At 38.5% G+C, this 21,556-nt stretch overlaps 1 protein-coding gene across 1 annotated transcript in view; it reads right to left on the bottom strand.

The window, feature by feature from the left end:
- Positions 1–21,365, bottom strand: part of phf21b (PHD finger protein 21B) — a 249,813-nt gene extending 228,448 nt beyond the window's left edge. The window contains exons 1-4 of the mRNA XM_041215898.1: positions 21,138–21,365; positions 20,833–20,916; positions 20,392–20,424; positions 20,101–20,166 (exon numbers count right to left, since the gene is read on the bottom strand). Coding sequence (XP_041071832.1) covers positions 20,101–20,166; positions 20,392–20,424; positions 20,833–20,886 — 153 coding nt within the window. The 5' untranslated portion in view covers positions 20,887–20,916; positions 21,138–21,365. The remainder of the gene's footprint in view (positions 1–20,100; positions 20,167–20,391; positions 20,425–20,832; positions 20,917–21,137) is intronic.
- Positions 21,366–21,556: the final 191 nt, after the last annotated feature.

Here is a 21,556-nt window from a genome sequence, read left to right as displayed (position 1 = left end):
GAACTGAGGAGCTTGCAAGACCATTTCAGATTGAAGGTAAGAATCAACCACGTTGCTGTGGGTCTGGATACATATAGGCCAAGCCAAGTAAGAACGCCAGCTTTCCTTCCCTCAAGAACATTAGTGAACCAGATGGGATTTTACAACAATCGATGATAGTTTTGTGGTCACCATTACTAACATGAGCTTTCAATTCCAGGTTTTTTTTATTAATTGAATTTAAATTCCACCAGTTACCAAGGTGGGATTTGAACCCATGTTCCCAGAACATTCGCCTAGGACTCAGGATTACTAGTCTAGTGACATTACCACTGCACTCAGTCTTCCCTACTTACTACTTTAACCCAGCTAGGCAGTCCATCCTACAATTTTTGCTTACCACGTGCACATGCATGCACATTTTCAGAAATGTGATTATTTGAAAGTTCTGACTATGGGATGATTCAGCAAATATTAACCTTTAAGTTACTGACCTCACAACTTGGTAGTCAAGTACAGAATATTTATACACCCATTTGGCACACTGACAATTTCTACCATTTCTGCTTCTTTAAAGAAAAAGATGCCCAATGACAGGAAATCACTTACATGCTTACAGAAAACAAAGAATGGAGGTTAAACTATTAGCTAACAGTTTAGGCATGGGAACATTTGCTTGTTTACTTAAATTGAAAGGAATCCAGTTTTTTTTTTAAAAAAGAATCAATTTGGTGAAAATGGAATTAAACATTTTCAGTTGGCTGCCAAATCAATGACAATCACAAACAGGCAGACATGGTCAGAACACAGGTTTTCTTCTTCTACACGAAGAAAAGATGAAGATTTAAAACGAGTTATTTTACCATACATGACTAACCCAATTTTCATGCAAGATCTTAAAATACTCAACGATTTGTAACACTTATGCATCAAGCATCTCTATCATCTGAATCAATAAAAAAGTAACACATTGTGCAGTTCAGTATGACTTTAATAATCACCAGCATCATTTAGTATTTCAGGCTGCACTTCTTGGCTATATAAAAATATAATCAAGCTACCATTAGCATCTCCACAGTGTACTAAGTTTTAAGAAAAAATATATTTACTAATCTTATGGTTTAGTATCCAGCACTATAAAGCCAGTTTCTTATGTACTAGGCAGCAGGTAAACAAACTAATTTATCACTAATTTTAAAAGAAAAATCATCAAAGTTGGCCTTACTTTCCATTCTACTGCGAGTTAACTCCGATCCTGGAAGCAATCTCCCTCAACTGGAATGGATGCCATTTAATGCCCTTTTAATTTAATTTCTTCACATAACATCTCCAAGGCAGGAGGTCAATCATGTAGAGTTTTTTTCAGGCCCAGCGGGTGCGTTTATTTTATGTGAGGAAAACCATTTTAAAGCAATTACATTTGATTTCTTCAGTGTAAATATATATACAAACATTGACATCTACTGGCATTCCCTGGTAACACAGTTACATACAGAGTGCTTTGTTTTTAGTTTTGCAGAATCTGATATAGTTCACTCCAGATACAGGCTGCACTATCTGTACTCCATAGAATCTAGCCAAGCACATCTCCTAGACAGACAGTGCTGACATTGCATCTCATCATTGTGTTCCTGCAAACATGTGATGCAAGTAGTCGGACAAATCCAGCAATCTCATCAGGTCGTGGTCACAATGCACTGTACAATTAACAAATTTCAGCGAAGTTTTTGTACCCGCATGTAAGATGACATCAGATTTCTCAAGAGGCAGTCAGGCATACATTTTATAGTAAAAACTAAATATCAGTAAGCAATCTTATTAATGTAATTTGGATTAGCAAAATCTTTGTAATTGGCTTGGTGAGCTGGAATTTATTAGTTAACTATGCTATCCTTTTAACAGTTCTAAAAGAGTGAAATGATCCCGCATGTGTTCATAGAGAATCTGCCATGGCTGCAGCAAAGAAACAAGAGATTTTGTTAGAAAAGGAAAACTGGTGGTCTTATCTCCGATGACCTCTGTTTAATTAACTCTCTACTTGAAACACACCACCCATTATAATGGAAAAAACCTTCTTTAAACTTAGTTACCAAATTAGACTTTAATTAGCTTTTTCCTTCATTTCATATATAGCAACATAGGTATAGGAGTAGACCATTCCACCCATCGAGCCTACTCAACCATTCAATTAGATCATGTAACTCATGTCTATTTACCCATTTCTGATCTATTTCCTGATGTATTACTTAATAAAATTACATCTTTCTCAGTCTTGAAAGTTTCAATTGACCCAGCACCTTTCGGAAGAAAAGAATTCCATGTTCTCACTGCCCTTTTTGTGGAAGAAGTACTTCTTGATTTCACTGCTCAATGACCTAACTCTAACTTGAGGAGTTTATGCATAAAGGGAAAGTATTGCTGAAAAAATCCTTCACTAAGGCAAATTTGTAAATTGACCATATATTCAAGTTGCCTCATGACTTAATCAGCTGTCTGACTAAATTCAGCATGAAGTTCGCATGCTTTTTCCTACATTACAACCATAATGAATAAATAGAATAAAAATATTCAGCTAGTCAATCAGAAGGACAGTGGAGCTGCCTACAATCTGGTAGGTTGAAAGATCACACCTCAGATTTCTTATTTGGTGAAATAGGGATAAAGCACCAAGCAGAAGCCAACCATTTTCTCACTTAAGGGGAATAAATTGAAGATGAGGAAAGAAATTTGAGAAGCCAGCTTAAAATATTCTTATGTACCTCAAATAAACTGGATCAAAAGTAATATTGACACAGCCTGGTAGCAAGTCACCTGGAATAGTACAGAACTGATGTACAAATAAAACATACATTCAGAGTGTTACAGCAAAATACAGGTCATGTGCCCAATATATATGCCCTGCTGTATTTCTCCAATGTAGCCAGATCACCACTCTCCTACTCACTCATTCTTACCCATTAACATTTATCATTTTCAAGCAACTATCTAATTCCTTTCTTAAATAATTTATGACCTATTTCAAAAATAGTCTGTGGGAAAGAATTCCATATTCTAACACCTTCCATGTAAATAAATTTTACTAATGTCTCCCTCAATTCTTTAAAACTGTGCCTTCTTATTACTAGCTGGTAGACCAGTGGAAACAATCACTATTCACTTTCTTATAAGCCTTCATAGTTCTCAAAGACATCAGTCTGATCACTCCTTACTCGTCTCAGGTCAGGACTTATGAAGGCGGCTTTGGTCCCTCACCACCGGCCCTTGGGGAAAATGAATAGAATGTGAGGGGAGCAGATGAATGGTCAAGTATCCAAGAGGTGACTTACAGCTGAGCAAGGAGATGGGAGGAAAATGGGGTTCTTTTATTGATGTATCCTGTCTTTTGTTAATTGTCCATTATAAATGCTTTTAGCTTTTCTCTTTTCTTAATATTTCTCTTTGGGATGTGGATAATACTCTTCATTGCTGAGCCCTGAGGGCATTAAAAGTCAGCCAAGCAAATACAATCCTCCATGGCGTCAAACACAGGAAGTCAGAGAATATAGTCTCTCTCTTATTGCCTGTGTTACAGCTTTTCTCAGTTACTGATTATTGTGCATAAAAACATTCTGTGTAAAAAAAGTACTGAACATGTACAAAAAAGGATTGCCAGCTCCTTCACAACCTGCATCTGTGTCTTCTTGTCCTGCTGTATCTCAAAACATGCCAAGTATGTTCCCAACTCATTTCAGTATCATGTGCACATCCATAAGGTCCTCACTTAAAATGCCTCTTTTCAAACTGTAAAGCCTTAGTTACATCATAGCTTCTCTCTTGATCACCAAGAATCATCCAAATTGCTGTAAATAATAAAGTTATTCAATATTTATGATTATTTTTCAAACTATCCATTGCAGTAAACAAAACACAAGACAGCAACAACACGGGAGGCAACTTGGTTGCATTGTGGGGCAAATACTGTACTTGTTTTTTTAAATCTAGTCAAACTCATTTGCACTCAGTCTAAGGCAACAGTCTCTAGGGCAATCTAGTGTCCATCTTCAGTTGCTCTTGTTGGTCTTGAAGTGTTCGCGTGACACATTGCCTTTTTAAACTGCCACAGTCCTTAGGAGGGGATTTATGGAGCCTGCAAGAGCGAGATATGTGGCACGTGGGGCGAGTGAGACGGAAGCTGAAATTTCAATTTCTCGATGGCGGGTTGAGATGCATGATTAATTCAGCAGCGTGTTTGTGACATGTCGGGCCTCAGGCCGTCCTGTGGTGGGTTCCCACTTGTATTACATTTGCATGCCATGAATATCGATTAATTGGGAAGCATAACAGATTCAGTCCTACCTTCAAGATTAAGTTAGTGGCGTGTGGGAAACTTGTGTCTCTCCTTTCCCAATAGCTTGAAGGTGTCATGCAGCAGGCAGCATTGTTCAATCTTTGGATTTGAGGAGAGGTTTTGTCTCTGTCCATCGTACCAGCATATGGAACTTTAGTAGGGAAAGATAGTGCCAACAATGAGGCCAGGGTGGAGAGTGTGGTGCTTGGGTTCTCAAACTACGCAGCAGTTGGGCAAGAGGGTGGGGACTGTGCTTGGGTCCTCAAACTACAGCACAGCTAGGCACTAGTACATTTAGGGGCAGGGGGAGAGGAGGTTTCTGAAGGGAACAAGATTCATGTTGGGCAGGGTCCATCGTTGTAGTAGCCTTGTCGTGTGTGTCCAAGGGAGGCAGCTGCACCATACATAAAAGATCACAGTCAGAGAAGGGAACCTGAGTTTGAAGCAAAGCAGATCCAGCTGTAAGGTCACAGTGTTAGTGGCTATTGACATGGGTGCTAAGGAAACTGCTACCTTGCTGGAGATCAGGTATTTCTGGAAACTTTTAACTCATAAGAGATCAGGTTGTTGTGGGAGGAGTCCACTATGGGATGGAAGGAGCTCTGGGTGTGGCACCTTGGAGGGTCATGCATTCCCAATGGTCAACTGCAGCTGCTCTAAGAGCTAAAGCAATGTCAACAGAGGCGCTCATATCATTGCCTGCCTTCTTCATAGTTCACTTCGTGGATCTGCACTGAGTCCCATACATCCAATCTTTTCACAACCTTGGAAGGTGGAGGAGAGGATTTACCAGAGGGGTTTGGTCACACAGCAATAAAACCATCAACCATTACCAGCCAAGGGAGAGGGAGGTCAGGAGGAACTCAACCAGGGCCGTCTTCATCGCTGAAGAGCATTGGCGTGTTAGTGTGTGTGCAGAACACGCACCAACTACCTGCAATGCCTAACAGACAATTTCAGACACAGCTAAAGCTTTCTCGAGAGGCAGTTACTGACCTACGCACACTCCGACAAGACCTGCAGCCCCATAGCTTTCGAGGGAATCCCATGCCAGTCACCCTCAAGGTAACTCTGGACCTAAACATCTATGCCAGTGGCTCATTTCAGGGCTCCAAAAGGAACATCTGGAATTTCCCAGGCTGCACCACATAGTGCATACTGGAGGTGACAAATGACCTGTTCAGAAGGGCCAACAAATTCATTTGATTCCCAACTTATGGTTACTGGAGCAGTTGACCCCAGGGCCATCAGGCAGTTCCCACAGGTAAAGGGTGTAATCGACTGCACACATGGCCATTAGGCCTCACTGGCAATAGCCAGCCTCATTGTTAAATCAGAAAAAGTTTCACTCCCTTAATCTTCTAGTTGTTTGTGACTATCGGTAAGGAATAATGCAGGTCTGTGCTCATTTCCAAGGGGCTCCCACAACACATACATCTTAAGGAATTACCAGCTGCCACAGCTACTTGAGGCTTGTGCCCAAGAGCAGGGTTGGATCCTGGGTGACAAGGGCTATTCCCTCAGAACGTGGTTTAGAACACCAGTGCGTCATCCCCAAAGTCCTGCAAAAGAGCATTACAACACAGCACACTGCTCAAGAAGGGCAATTGTGAAGTACACCATAAGATTGCTCAAAATGTGCTTCCAAAGTCCTGCACACATGGCATTGCAAAGGTGAGCTGATATATTCTCCTGATCTGAGGAGGTTGAGAGTGAAGACAGAGATCTTGTGGCAACTCTCCCAGAAGCCAGGACCATGGGGAGACATGCTAGAAATGTCAAGGACAACTTCATCTGCAAAGCTCAAATAATTTTAACAGAGGTATAGCAGTGAATTCAAAAACTGCAGAAATATGTTTCTTAGTACTCTTCTCTGAGGATAGCTCACTTGCTCGCAGCCCTTTTTGTACTGATGTGTTTTATGACTCAGAAATAGATATAGTCATCTGAGCGATGGAACCATGTCAATCATCACTATTATGGCTTTTGACAGGGTTAGACAAATAATCTTTCAAACATTTTTTAGTTAATCAGGTGATTTTAAAAATAGTTTTCACCTCCAAACGGACAACAGAATTCAAGAGGCAAAAGTCAAAAGGCAAAGCATTTTAATACCGTCTTAAAAGAAATAAAGGTACAAAAAGCACAGGTGGGACAGAAGCAAAATGAAACATTTCAAATATAAAAATGAGAAAGAAAGCGAAAGGGATGACAGGGTAAACACAAATTAAAATTCGATTTTAATTGAAGAGTATATTTTTAGAGCAATAAAGCTGCTCTTGTCATTTGAGTAACTTTATTACAGTAACAGTGTTCAATTCGCAGAAGTGTAGGAGCTGAATACAAAACTAGCTATCTCAGAGATATGCGTCATTTTCTAAGACGTGTCATTTTCCTGGGCCAGCTGGCCATCTAAGAGCTTTGAAAGAAATGAAGAAGTTACAACAGAGTACAAAATGCCTGGAATACAATGAGGAAGTTTATAAATAAAGGTTCAGGGGCAGAATAGCAATTATGCAATTTATCTGGAACACAAATCTGTAAGAATTTGACTACAGGTGAGTTTGTGGAGCCTATCCTCTAGTAAACAACTTATAGAAAACTAAACTAGTGATACAATGGCAAAAAAAGTCACTGAAACCATGGTAATAGTGTGCTCTGACATCCGCTATTTAGATTACACTCCTAAGCTTAAGCAAGGCTTTCTCAGAGGTTCAAAGAGTGAATGAACTGAAGGGGGAAAAAAATAGATCTTAAGCACCATTTTTAAAATCGTCAGTTTTCATTTACTTCAATTTTATTGCACCCAAGATAATAACTTATGGAACAGGAACTTGGAACTAGAGGAACATTACAATTTTTGAGTTCAGTGCCAACATCAAATACTCCCAGATCAGATGTACAATAAGACAGAGTAAAAACCGTGAACTCCACTAAACAACTTGGCGTAACCTAAACTCAGAAAAGCACCTTTCACTTTTAATGCTTGGCTTCAATGTAGCCTTTTTAACAAGACTACCAACTTTATGCAAAAGCAACACAAGCAGAAGAATAAAATGTTTTTACAAAATGCATAGGCATTTTATGTTTTAAGCTTGAAAATATGCAAGAGGATTTGATTTTAAAGTATAAAATTCTTTTTGTAATTTTATATACAAAACAATTCAAGAAGCTTGGGAACTTAACCTCTAAATTAGTTGATCATTACATCATAGAGGAAAATGTTACAATTTAACCAAATCAGAAGTTATTGGCAAAATTGTCAAAGCTGTTTGTGTATTCATGAGTTAAGATGCTAAGAATAATGTGCAAAGATGGGAAAATAAATGACTGCAGAACTCTATCTGCAAACTGGTTCTCCTACACTGCCATGTAATAAAATGTGTTGCTATGATACAAGCTGCTGAAGAAGTTCATTAAAGGCCATTAAACAAAGCTGCCAGAGTTGATTCCTTTTAAAGACTGCTTATTTGATTTCAGACTGTGTATTCATAATTAGAATCCACTGAGTGAGTGATTGGAGTTCTCACCAACTCTATTGAACATTTACAGCTGAGCAAAAGCAAATCCAAATGACTGACTTTCAAAAGCAAATAACAACACCCCATCCAAACGGGAATCATTATCTGGGTTTTGTAGTTCAGCACAGAAGCTAAGTGTTTTCCACCATTCTTGTAACAATGGCAGATTATGGAAGTACAATATTGCTAACTTCTACTTAAAATGCTTCCTGCAACTCTCTTGAAGGTTGCAGTTCATGCTAGGCTAAAGATTCTACAGGCAAATACTTGCCTAAGCTGCCATTCTTAGTTTCCAAGCCCAGATCCAGAATCATCAGTAGGGTATTCATGGTGGTCAACACTGCTGATTTTCTAAAACCTTAACTTTGTGGTGGAGGGATTACAAATAGAAGAAGCAACTGGCCATTGTTTTTTTCTTTCCATTAGCCACAGGGAATGAATAGAGTTTGTGAATTAAACCTGACAGCTTCCTGGTCAGTTTGCTGCGGTGATCAAATAGATTGTACACTGAACACAGGGCTATTAAGAAGCCCCGCCCAAAAAACGCTTTATCTTAAGGATTAGGATTCAAAATACTGAAGATTGCAATGAATCCCGAATTACCAATATTACAATAACTCTGTCTACTGCCATCATAAATACACAAGTTTGTAGAGCTTAACTCCCATTTCCAAATCTGATCTTTGCCAAACTTATCTTAATTAAGTGTCTGAATCAAACTAAGTGAATGCTGAATAGCTTGAAACAGCTCTACACAATAGTTCAAGGGCCAATTTGCCAGTGTTTAAATAAATTTTGCAAACTCAAATCTGGATTTAATTCAACATGCTCATACCAGAAGTTTGACACTTTAAAATGTTCAATGTCACTAAATGTGAGGTGGTGTGTTTTGGTTAAAAAAAAATTGTACCTTGGGGAAAGGGAGAAGGTTGGATGATGTGGGAGAGCATAAAGATTGGGATGGGCAGGGAAAAAGGTTCACATTCACAAGACACTAAAAGCAGCATCTCAAATGGGTAAGGCCATAAAAAAACTTAATGAATATTGGGTTTTATGAGAAGATATACAGAATATACAAGTCAGCATGTATATATAAATAAATCTATATAAATCCTCAAATGAAACCACTGTTGGAGTGATGTGTACAGTTTTGCATTCCACACAATAGGAAGGATACTGAGACAATGCGGAGTCATTAGGAAACTAACTGGTATGAGCTAACACAAATACAAAAACAACTTCAATGACCCAGGTTGTTTTTGTTATAATAGATGATTCTGAGGTGATTTCAGAGATGTTCAAAATTACGAAGAGAGGGCAGTGCAAATACAAACAGGCCACTTCCAAAACATATGAGACAGGTACAAGATAAATGTAAAGTTCCGGATAAATAGGAGAAACTTTTTTTTTTTCATAAATACAGAGAACGTGAGGTTGTGAAGTTAAATACCAGAGTTGTGATTTAAGACAAGATCATGAGAATTTATACATTAGATAGGTATTGAAGGAAAAGCGAACAAAGGGCTATGAAACAGTGAAGGTTTACGAGATTAGAATTACTCCTTAGGTGGAGATGAAACACAAACTCAGACTAGCTAGACTGAATAGCCTGTTTCTGTGTTATAAAGTTATATCATTTTATGTATAATTAAGGCTCAATCTTAATTTTCCTTCATTGATTTGGCTAATAAATGCATCCTTTGGTGTGATACTAATTCATAAACACCAGAAGGTTCAATTCCCAGTCTGCCATTACCAGATCTCAGTCAAGGCAGCAGGTGTAGTGCAAATTTCCTTCGGTACCATTGGACCAAGCAGCAAAAGAGAAATAAACAAACTAAGTCAGGACTCCTGCTCCTGATTGCTATTTATTCATTCTACACAAAAGTGCATTTTTATTTTTTGCTAATTTTCTCCCTTTTCATCTTCCCCTCCTCTACTGAAGGCTGGTATTACGTGGTTAAATTTCTTAAGGCACCAGAAGCCTTACATTCTTTGTGTTGGCCTATATAATAATGTTGGTATACAATTTTACCCTATTCCCATCAGATGTCCACAAACACACACACATACTCTCTAAGACAGCTAACTGGAAACCATCCTGATATTTTCTCCTTTCTCCACCCAAGTGAGATTGAGCCCAAATGTGGCAACCTAACTGCTGCCCCACCAGAGATCATTTAACACTGAGTGAACACAAGTTTACAAAGATCACATACCCTGCAGGTACTCACTGTCTTGGTTCACACATGAAAAATGATCACTACAAAAAAGGAACAGAAAGACAGTGGACAGTTGTGGAACTATATCAGAGCAAGAGACAGTGTCTGAGAGAGCTAGGAGGTTTTTTGTTTTACTTTACTATAGAAAGTTTCAAATCTCTGGAAAAAAACCCTGGCAGTTCATCTTCAAACTGTTTCTTATTGTCTGCCTTTCAGTTTAACAGAACTAAGATTATTTTCTCAAATTAAGTCAAACTTCTGCAATATGGAAAAATAAAAGTTGGTGCTCTTGCCAGCAATTTACAAAGTGAGGCTGGAATAAAAAGATCTGAATTTTTATCGAATTCTGTTCTTAACAAGCTTTCTGAATTGTCCACCTGCAGCACACACCAGATAGAAGCTAACGGTTCACTCACATCTGGTCATGCATCGTTTATTCCAATCTCTGTGTGTATATATATATATATATATATATATATATATACACATACACACACACACACTGAATCTAGGCATGCCAGGTACCTACATTTTCATAGATGCCATAATCCGAGCATGCAAATAAAGCTACACTGATGACATCCAGAAATTTCAAAAGCTCACATGGATTATGTGTCGTTCTTATATTTTATGTGCAAAATAAATAATGTGCATGGAACAAGCAATTTAAAGCATGGTAAGATTACAAAGTGGAATAACTGGCACCATGTCAGTCCAAGTAATACAAGTGCATTACTCTGTCTGAATAAGCATTGCATTTCAAATGAATGGATAGCTGGGGGAGTATCACAAGCTCGGCCACATTGTCCATATTTCTTCATCAAAAGATGGAAAACAGCAATTTTAATGGTACTGAACAATGTAGCCATCAAGGAACATTTCTACTTCTGACCTTATGATGGAAAAGGAGGTCAGTGATGAAGCAGCTGAAGATGTTTGGACCCTGGACACAGGAACACCTGTCGCGATGTCATGAGGTTTAAATGATTGAAGTCACATCTAGCACAACAGAAAATGATTGTTGGATGCCGACCCGTGGAGAGTTTACCCAAGTTTTGCTAGGGCCCGTGACATTGGTCAATCAAATATTGATTTGATGTCAAGGGTGGTCACTTACACCTCAACTTGAACTTGGATCCTTTATCCATATTTGAACCAAGGCTGTGAGGAGATCTGGAGCTGAGTGATCCCAGCAGAACCCAAAATGAACAACATCTCACCATTTATTAGTGACCAAGTACGTTTAATAGTTCGGTCAACGATAACTTCCATCCTAAGAGTTGTTTAATAGGGCAATTTGCAGAATTGGATTTGTCTTGACTTTTATGGACAGAACATACCTGGGTAATTTTCCACTTGGTCAGGTGAATGCCAATGTTGAAGCTGTACTAAAACAACTAATCCAGAAACACAAGTCTTCCACACAGCAGCCAGAATGTTGTCAGGACCCATAGCTTTTGCTATATCCAGTTCACTCAACCATTTCTTGATATCGTGTGGAGGGGATCGAATTGGCCGAGGACTGGCTGCTGTCATTGTGGGGACCTCAGGAGGGGCCTGAGGTGGATCACTTGGCACTTCTGGTCGAAGATGTTTAGAGACTCTACAAACTTGTCTTTTGCACTCACAAGCCGTGCTCCATCATCACTGAGGATGGGAATGTTCATGATGCCTCTTCCTCCCTTTAGCTGTTTAATTCTCCACCGCCATTCACGGCTGGAATTGGCAGGACTGCAGTGCTTTAAACTGATAGTTAAAGTGATCTCACAACCAACTATGTCCACGGTATGCTTTTTCCATGATTTAGCATGCATATGTTGTAGCTTCAGCAGGTTGCCACTCATTTTTAGGTATGCCTGAACGATGCTCCTGACACTGTCTTCAACACTCCTCACTGAACCAGAGTTAATCCATTGGCTTGATAGTAATGGTTGAGAGAGATATGCCAGGACATGAGGTTAGACTGTGGAACATAATTCTGCTGCTATTAATGGCCCACAACTTTGAGCTGCTGGATCCATTCCAAAATATCCCATTTAGCATTGTGGTAGTGCCACAATGCACAATGGAGTATCCTCAGTGTGAAAACAGGACTCGGCCACACTCATATCCAGTGGTCAGTCCTAGCAATATTGTCGTGGACAGATACATTTGTGACAGGGAGTCTGTTGAACATGAAGCAGGTTTTTCTTTGATATTGGTGTTCTCACCATTTGCTGCAAGCTCAGGCTGGCAGTTTGTCCTTCAGGACTCAGTCAACTAGGTTAGCAGCGCTGCTGCCAAGCCACTCTTGGTGATGGGCATTAAAGTCCCTCACTCAGTAGGTTCTTTGCCCTCGCCACCTTCAGTGCTTCTTCCAAGTGGTAGTTCAACATGGAGAAGAACTGATTCATCAACTAAGGGAGGGCAATAGGTGGTAATAAGCAGGAGGTGTCCTTGCCCATGTTTGAACAGGTGCCATTCAAACTTCATGTTGAGGAATCCCAAAGCTACTCGCTCCCAACTATGGGTGACTGCCTCTAACATGCTGTCAAAAGTGAATAAGCAGCTTGCAATCACTACATGCACAATGCAGGTTGTATTAGCTGTTTCATCTAGCAGGGGAATGTGCATGAAGCAGTGTTGGACATAGCATTATGGTCACCAGTTGGAGCTAAGGCTGGTGGTAGGAGTGAGGTGAGTTCAGCTTTGTTCAAGAGAAAGGGTTTTTTTTAATATTTAAGTACTACATATTTAACACAAAGAAAAGGCACCAAAATACAAGTTCATATCACTAAGGCTGGGAAAAAAAAAGTACAGGTCTTGTCTGGAAGTAGAGAATAATTTACAAATGTAACTGTCAAACATCATATCTAGGATAGACACACTCTAGAGCGAGCATCTACCACACCCACCATCTCATTCTTATCTGTATGTAAATACCTATTTTCTTAAAAGCATTATCGAAACATACAACACTCTCATGAGTATAATATAGTATTATAATTTAAATGGGGAGGGGGGAGGCATATCAGTGATTACTAATCCATTTGAAAACAGGTCCTTCGATAAAAGAAGGTTTGAGATCTACGAGGTGCACTGCAGCAACACACCAATGCTTCTTCAACAGCATCTCCCAAACTTGCAACCTTTATTGTCTAGAAAGGTAGCTAGTGCATTGGAATACCACCCAACTGCAAGTTCCCTCCAACTCGCACACCATCCTGACTTGCAAATATTTCACTGTTCCTTTATTGTCACTGGGTCAAAATGCTGGAACACCCTCCGACAGCACTTTGGGAATAACTTTACCACAAAGACTGCAGCGGTTCCCACACCTTTTCAAGGACAATTAGGGATGAACAATAAATGCTAGCCTTGCTACTGACACTAACATTCTGTGAATGATTTATTTTTAGAAAAGAGGAAAAATATTATTTAAAATTTGGTCTTTCAAACAGGACAATTTAACATGACATTTGTGTTCGGGAGGGTGGGAGGGGTGGGTGCGGGACTGATGGTTTTGGAGCATCGGTTATGGCTTTAGTATATTATTTTGCCTTCCCTATCTTTAAAGTCCTTGCTGGAAAAAAATAAAGTCAACAATGGAATTTAGAATTTCTCCATCTTTATATCACCTTAACCTATGTAACAAAGTCCTGAAAGTAGATATTAAAATAGGAACCTACCAATTCCATTATAAATTGTATTATGGTTAGATCACGGAATCTTTACAGTGTAGAAGGTGGCCATTCAGCCCATCAAGTCTGAACCAGCACTTTGAAAGAGCATTCTGGCAAGTCCCACTCCCCTGCCTTATCCTCGTAACCTTGCACATTCTTTCTTTTCAGGTAGCAATCCATTCCCATTTGAATACCTCAATCAAACCTGCCTCTACCACCCTATCAGGAAGTTCATTCCAGACTCCAACCACCCTCTGGGTGAAAAACATTTTCTTCACATCACTTTTACTTCTTCTGCCAATTATTTTGAATCTGTGCCCTCTGGTTCTTGAAGCTCTTTTTAGTGTCAACAGTTTCTCACTATTTACCCTGTCCACACTCCTCAGGATCTTGAATACCTCTATCAAGTCTCCTTTCAGCCTTATTTTCTCTAAGGAAAACAGTCCCAACCTCTCCAATCCATCCTCATAGCTACAGTTCTTTATCCCTGAAATCATTCTTGTGAATCTTCTCTGTAGTCTTGCAAATGCTTTCACATCCTTCCTCAAGTATGGCGCCCAGAACTGGACGTAGTGCTCCACATGAGGCCTAGCTATTGTCTTATACAAGTTCAACATGACCTCTTTAGCTGTATACTCAGTGCCCCTAGTAATTAAGCCTAAAAAACCATATGCTTTATTAGCTGCTCTCTCAACATGCCCTGCCATCTTCAATTACTTAAGTACATATATATCGAGGTCCCTCTATTCCTGCACCTCCTTTAGAGCTTCTCCCTTTTGTTTTATACTGTCTCTCCATATTCTTCCTGTCAAAATCAATCACCTAACACTTCTCTTGATCTTCATCTGCCACTTGTCTGCCTGATCCACCAACACCTCTATGTCCTTCTGAAGTTCAAGACTATCCTCATCACAGTTGACAAGGTTCCCAATCTTTGTATCATCTGCAAATTTTGAAATCATGCCCTGAACACCACAGTCTATGTCATTAATATACATCAGGAAAAGCAAGGTGCCCAACACTGACCCCTGGGGAACTCCACGACAAACCTTGCTCCAATCTGAAAAACATTAATTAATAGGTGTTCTGCTAGTGATGAGATTTTATTTTTCTTAAAATAAAATGATATTTTGCACTTAAAAAAAGTACTGAGCACTATTTATAAAGTGGTATTCTGAAAACATTATTGCATATAAATACATTCTTAAAACCATTGACAATTGTTTGAACTCAAAAGAGGCAATTGCAAAAGGCAGACTAAAGCATATTATAAATTGTAGTCACCTTTAGCCTAGCTGCAATGAATTCAGACTAGCACTCTGAACTGTCTCACACTAGGCACACATGGACTTTAAGGATACGTGTTAGCACACAGCTAATTGTATCCAAAATGCTCATTTAAATCCTCCAGCACCCTTAATCAACTTCTGTACTACTTCAAGTATACCTGTCAGAAATGAAAAAGTTTTAAGCTAGCCAGACTTCAACATTTTCCCATTGCTACTTATTTTCACCTCATGCTAGTGCAAAATAAACTATCCTATTAAATGGCCAAATCAGTCTTCCACCAATTGAGAAATAATTAGAGAAAATCAATTGATATTACTCAATCATCACATATAAAACACATAAGCATATTTTCCATGACTATATAATTAATTAATTCTGTTTAAGTATAATTGCCCACCACTGAAGCAGCAACCCATTGCAGCTTGTTAGAATACTAGATTTTTTTTTTCTAAACACAACAAAGGCCTGCTTTACACTACATTTTTCCACATTGCTGCTGTCAAAGGTTACAGCCAGAAGTATGCTGCTTCAGCAGATCTACATGACATACTGGAAACTACAACTATACAAAAAAAAATAAGCAGCTGATACAGAAATGGCTAAGGAGGCTAAGATCTAATCACCACCAGAGAATGTCCAAAGACACAGACAACATACATTTTTTTTTAATTCTAGATTTTAGCTTTTGAGTATCTTTTAACTTTAAAAATCATCAAATGACAGCACTAGAATTGAGTAAGTGCAGAGAATACGCAAAAGCCAAGCTGAAGACTATATAAATAAAATACTGATAAAAGTTCTAGTGGTCCACAATGGTGAACATTACTCTGATACCGTATTTGTTTGCCTGAGTCAAGCACAAAAACAACATAGCTTGTTCAATTGCTGATCTATGCAGTTAGCTGGTTGCAAGCAGATGGTATTAGCCATATTAAAATTGGCCTCAATGCCCCCGAGCTTAAGAAAACAAAAATCAAATAATTGAGTCAGAGTTGCAATTCCAATTACAATCCAGTAACCCCGCTGGATATCGAGTAAGGATAGTTCCAAACTCAGTATCATCTCCCAGAAAAAGCCTCCTGACAACATCTAAGCAAGAACCATACAAAGACGGCAATGTTGGCAAGGTAGTCACAGATACCTGTGAAACATGCCTCATTAAGAGTCTTTGCAAAGTGGAGGATTAGTGAAAACTAACACAAAAGGAAAAGTAGTTACCAGGCTTTAGTTTTATATTCAAGCTATAAGATATATTTGAGCTAGAAGAAACTTTTTAATCCTATCCTATAATCAGTTAATCCAATAAGATAGGTCAAGGGACAAAGCAATAAAGTTATACCAAATTTTGAGTTTGGTAAGGAATTCGAAGTCAATTTAAATGAATTGTTACATACAAGCACTTTTTTTTAAAAAAGTAGCACAAATATTAACTATTTACAAGAGATGCACTGCAAATCAAGCAACTTTTAAAAAAGAGAGAAATTAGAAAAGATGTCATACAAGCCAGAAACAAAGCTGTCTTCCGGTAGCCAGAATGTGAACGGGCAAACAGGAAAATGCAAATATTTTCTGCAAGAAAAGGTTACAACAGCCCTCTAGCTTAACTGCAATCATGAAAAATTGGTAAACACTGTCAGCATTTCATTGAAAATGAAATGTAATATTTATAAAAGGAGAAATAATATGCCATTAAATGTGTTTACACAAGTCAGTATTGCTGAGAGGCAGGCACGCACACACACACACAAACACACACAAAAAAGAGGTGTGTGTTATATGAAAGATAATGTTCTGCTCAAACAACAGTCAAGTGACACTAAGAAGCATTATTACTGTGCTTCATTACATTAAATTATATTAAACAACCACATACAGGCAAAAGGTTTCCTATTCAGTCAGTGAAAGCATGTAGTGAATAATTTCAAACCCATCAGTTGCCCAAGTAACAAATCACAGAGAAAGAGACTGCATTATCACTGATTTACTGGCAAGGCAGCAAAATATTACCAAATCAGCTTCATCATAATCTATCTGTATTAAAATGCATACAGGTTTTGAAAATAGACTTTTTCCCCATCAAATAATTACTTCTTAGTTTGTGTTTACACCAAAAAGACTTTTTGTTGCTTAGACATCAGAGATATTGTATGCTGTGTCCTAACTGTAATAAGTTGGCCAGTTATTCATTACTCACTGTTGACTGCTTCAAACTTCTTTTTGTTTTGCGATCCCTTAATTTAAATTTTGCATATCATCAATTTTCATGGTTTTAGGCTGGTTTGAGTGTAAGCACTCACAAATGAGAGGAGGAAATCTTATATCTTTCAATGAAACTGAAATTTAACACCTTGTTTAGAAAAATAAGTTTGGAGAGGTAGAGGTAGCTTCTATGTCAATTACTTACATACGGCAAAGTTGATTTCCTTAAGTAAAATAATGCAATGAATTAATTTTCTTGTGAAGTACCCTTGATTGAAGCCAGACAATTTGCAGGAAATTTATTTTTCACTTGATTAAGTGTAATAGTTTGACATGACTCAAAATACTTGATTACAATATGTTATTGTTGACCGAACGTTTAAAGAAATTAAATGAAACATTCATATTCAAATCCAGAACAAAAGCTTTTAACCTCCTACATACTGGAGGCAGGAAGAAATAAGAATAAAGCCTTAATAAACTTTTCAAAGTCATGTTCTGAGAGAATGAGCTAACACTACAATAAGTTACCATCTATTTCAAATGGTTGATTAGAATGAAATGAACCTAAGTAATGGAGAATGAAGTGGTCAAGTCATTCACAACAGATCTATGACATTCCAAGTAAAGGTAAACCTTTTCTTGGCACACAAAGATGCATGGAATAATGGTTAACAAGTCTAGTTAAATTATGGTATCAAGAGATCAGCATATTAAAAAATCCAGAAGTCTCAAGAATGCAAAAATATTCTTCTAAACTTCAGCATGAATGTTAGTTATGACACTTCATTAGGGACTCACTTTTTCCAAGTGCAGTTCAAGTTAGAAAAAAAAAGTTGTTTCTATGATCGGACCATACAACGGATATCAATATAAATTGCCCCAATGTTGCTCACTTGGAAATAAACCACGAAAATCACAGGCTCCCAAATAGCTCAGTGAATAAATAAAACACAATAATACTGAATCACAAAGGTAGGAAATTTCCAGTTTTAATCCTGGGCTCAATCATTAATTTGTGCTGAGTAAATGATTTCACAGGTGGAGGGATGTCCTACCCAAATTGTTAACTCCTACTGAAAAAGTGCATGTGTGGACACATATAGGTGTGAAGCCTCTTTCTCTCATGATCAAACTGCCCACTAATATTTATTGTTTAGTTTCACTTGTGAAGAATGTCCATTTGGGCAAGGTATTGGAAAGCGACTGATGAGCATAAAATCAGTGGAAGTTAGCACTTTCATAGAGGGAAACATTTATCTGTTTTCACATGCTGGGAAGTGCAGTAAATTTGCACTTTACAGTTCATTATGTTATGAATTTTTAATGTAACAAAGAACAGTTATTACTGTGAGTACTTGGTCAAAAAATCCCATGCTCTTCCCACCTAAGTAAAAGTTTGATTAAGTGATGAATAAAGTAGAAGCAAACATTACAGCTTTTGGTACACATTTTTTATTCTAACTACAATACAAAATGCTGAGTGATCAAAAAATAAAAATACCTTCCTCCACAATTGGGCTGGGAGACATTTTTGATGAATTAAAAAAAACTGATTTGATAAACATGTTGTGATGATAGCCAACAGTCTATGTGCTCCCTTCTCTCGCTCCCCACCCCCCTCATCCACGCAAAATATCAATGCGATCAAAATGGTAATGTTAAGCATGAATGATGCCCCATCCCCCTCCACACTTCAGACTGCGATTTCTTCATTCCATAGTTTTCTCCATGTTAGGAAAAAAACACAACACCCCTTACTTACAAAATGGAAGCTTCCACTACCAAATTGAATGTGCTAACAAAATAAATAAATAACATATACCAAATTACTTCTCAAAAAAAGTCATACTGTACATCATTAGCTATTAAACCGACCAGCAAGATCACCGATTATCCTTACAGAATAGCCCGTTTCGATCCCGAACAAAATTAAGATGCAGGGCTAACTTGGTGCTGCAAGCTGCATTCCAAAAGAAACAAGATCAATGGAGTTCAGAAAAACTCAATATCCTGATTTTAAATCTCTTAAAATGCTTCATGAGAATTATGGATAAGCTTTTTGGACAATAATAAGAAAATTAAAAATTTGATCTTTTTGCAAAAATACACAAAATTGCTGAGAAGCTTAGTGCTGGACAGAGCCACGGCAAGCTGTGCGTTCAATGGCATCTGTTCGTGGTGCTGAATTTTTTTTCCATTGTAATAATCAGGGTTCTCCGCTAGAAGCCAAGCTCCATCAACTGCTCCAAGTATGCAAAGTCGGCCTTCGGAGTTCTCGGGCACCAATATCCACGCACTTCGATATTTTCAAATTTCTCCCAAAATAAATCAAGTCCTGATCAATACCCCGCTCATTAAATTCACACAAGAGAAGAAAAAGGAAAGTGATGCTGAGCCCGAATCAACCGCTTACACGGCAAATCAGAACAAGGAGACAGCAAGTAAGAGCATTGTAACTCAAAAAAAACATAAATAAACTATTTAAGCTTTCCGGCAAGAATTAGATGGGGAGCCTGACGATAGAAATCGGTATTATAAACTTAACGTGCACATTAGTTGCCAGATTTTCCCCTTCTCTTTTCATACTTGGAAAATATGTCGACCTATCCAAAATGGACGCCTCAGAATCTGCCAACTTAAACGCACGCCACAACTTCACTTCATTTGAAAGCAAACTCATCTCAACATTTAAACCAACATTTTAACTTCAGCAGTTCATCTACATGTACATAGCTTTCGTCACACATTGTGCAACCTTGCAAGGTTGCACATTCATTGTTAACAACTCCCCATCCCTCCTCCCTTCCCCCACAGTTACTTTTAGTGAAAGTCATCGCAAATGTTAAATCGGTACTATACACATCAATACATGGCCAAGAACTAAACCAATTTCTTACTTGTTTCTCACTAAGAGATGTTATTCGGGACTGTCTTTCGTGGAGCTGTTTCTTAAGTTCTCCGTTCTGGGGGAAAAAATATTTTTTTTAAAATGACACGTCTGCGATATGACATGGGCGCAAAATTAATACTTTGCCCATTTAAATACAATGCAGTGTTAACAGTTACTGCTTAATATACACACTCTACAGTTATGCTGACTAGCAAATGAGATCTGCACTGATAAAGTTTCTGATCGTCTTCACGAACACACAGGATAAAGAAAAGACTTAAGGAATCAGCTATTTTACCTGTGGATCTTGCTTCATCTGTGCAACTAGTTTCTAAAAACAAAAAATTAAAATATTGATATGATTTTAATATAAAAGGTCAAAGAGCAATATAAGTTATCATGATTGGGAGGAACAAAGAGGCACGCAAACACTGAGTCAGTTTCGAACATCTCATAAATATTCAAGTCTCGTACTAATCTCCTCACCACACACACACACACACACAAACCAACCGCAATATTACTCCAAATCCTTGTTGCTCAGAACTCAAACACCAGCAAAAACTAGTCTCAAAGTTAAAGATCTTGGATGCAAACAACCTCGCCAGCGGGTTATTGCCATTAACTGATCCTTAAATCCAAAGCGTTGCTAAGAAATGCCCAGCTTATTATAGGTTTGATTCGCTTTCTCTCTCTCATTCTCCCTTTAGACCATAAGGGGAAAGGGTTTTTTTTTTACCTGATGACACTGGATTTCTACTTTCAGCGCCTCTTGAAGGCTTTGCATCTCCATGGCTGGACTTCAAAAGCACTTTTTCAGACACTTTGAATCCAAACGAAATGAAGTTAGTTGTTTGTGTGCGTGCGATTGCTGGCGTGGATGTTTTTACAAGCGCGTCTGCGTTAATCAAAAAAACTTAAAACAGCTTTAAAATAAATAAATAAATAAGCCGGCAATAAACAATCGAAAGAACAAGTAGACACAGTCTGCAAAGCAAGTTCTTGCCTCTCTTTGCTAGTACGGACACAGGACTCATCACTCACTTTACGCCATTTTCCACAAAACTCTCCCGAAAACAAGTCGAGAAAGGAGCGGGCCAGCTCCGATCCTCAGCGCTGCCGCCACACCGACGCCTAAAGCTTCGAAGCAGCCGAGGCTCCGGCCGCGACTTTTCCGTTAACGGTTTGAGCGACTGAATCCGGGGACTATATTCCGCGGGTGCGAGCGCGCCGGGATTTCACTTTGCCTCGAGGAAAAGTTGTGCCTCGGCTGCCAATGCTAATACGGAGGACCCGGATGGAGCAATGGAACCCTGCCGGAGTAGCCCAGTGCGCACGCGTATTGGCAGCAACCACCCACCATTGCACACATTTTGCAACTAAGTTTAGCAGTTGAATGCTTAGCCTTCTGTTCGATAGTCTAAATATATATATATATAGTTGCTTAAAAGCATTTGAAAAGT

Source organism: Carcharodon carcharias, chromosome 21, assembly GCF_017639515.1.
Source record: "Carcharodon carcharias isolate sCarCar2 chromosome 21, sCarCar2.pri, whole genome shotgun sequence".
Classification (NCBI taxonomy): domain Eukaryota; kingdom Metazoa; phylum Chordata; class Chondrichthyes; order Lamniformes; family Lamnidae; genus Carcharodon; species Carcharodon carcharias.
The sequence above is the reverse complement of the archived record's forward strand: the minus strand, read 5'-3'. Positions and strand labels throughout refer to the sequence as shown.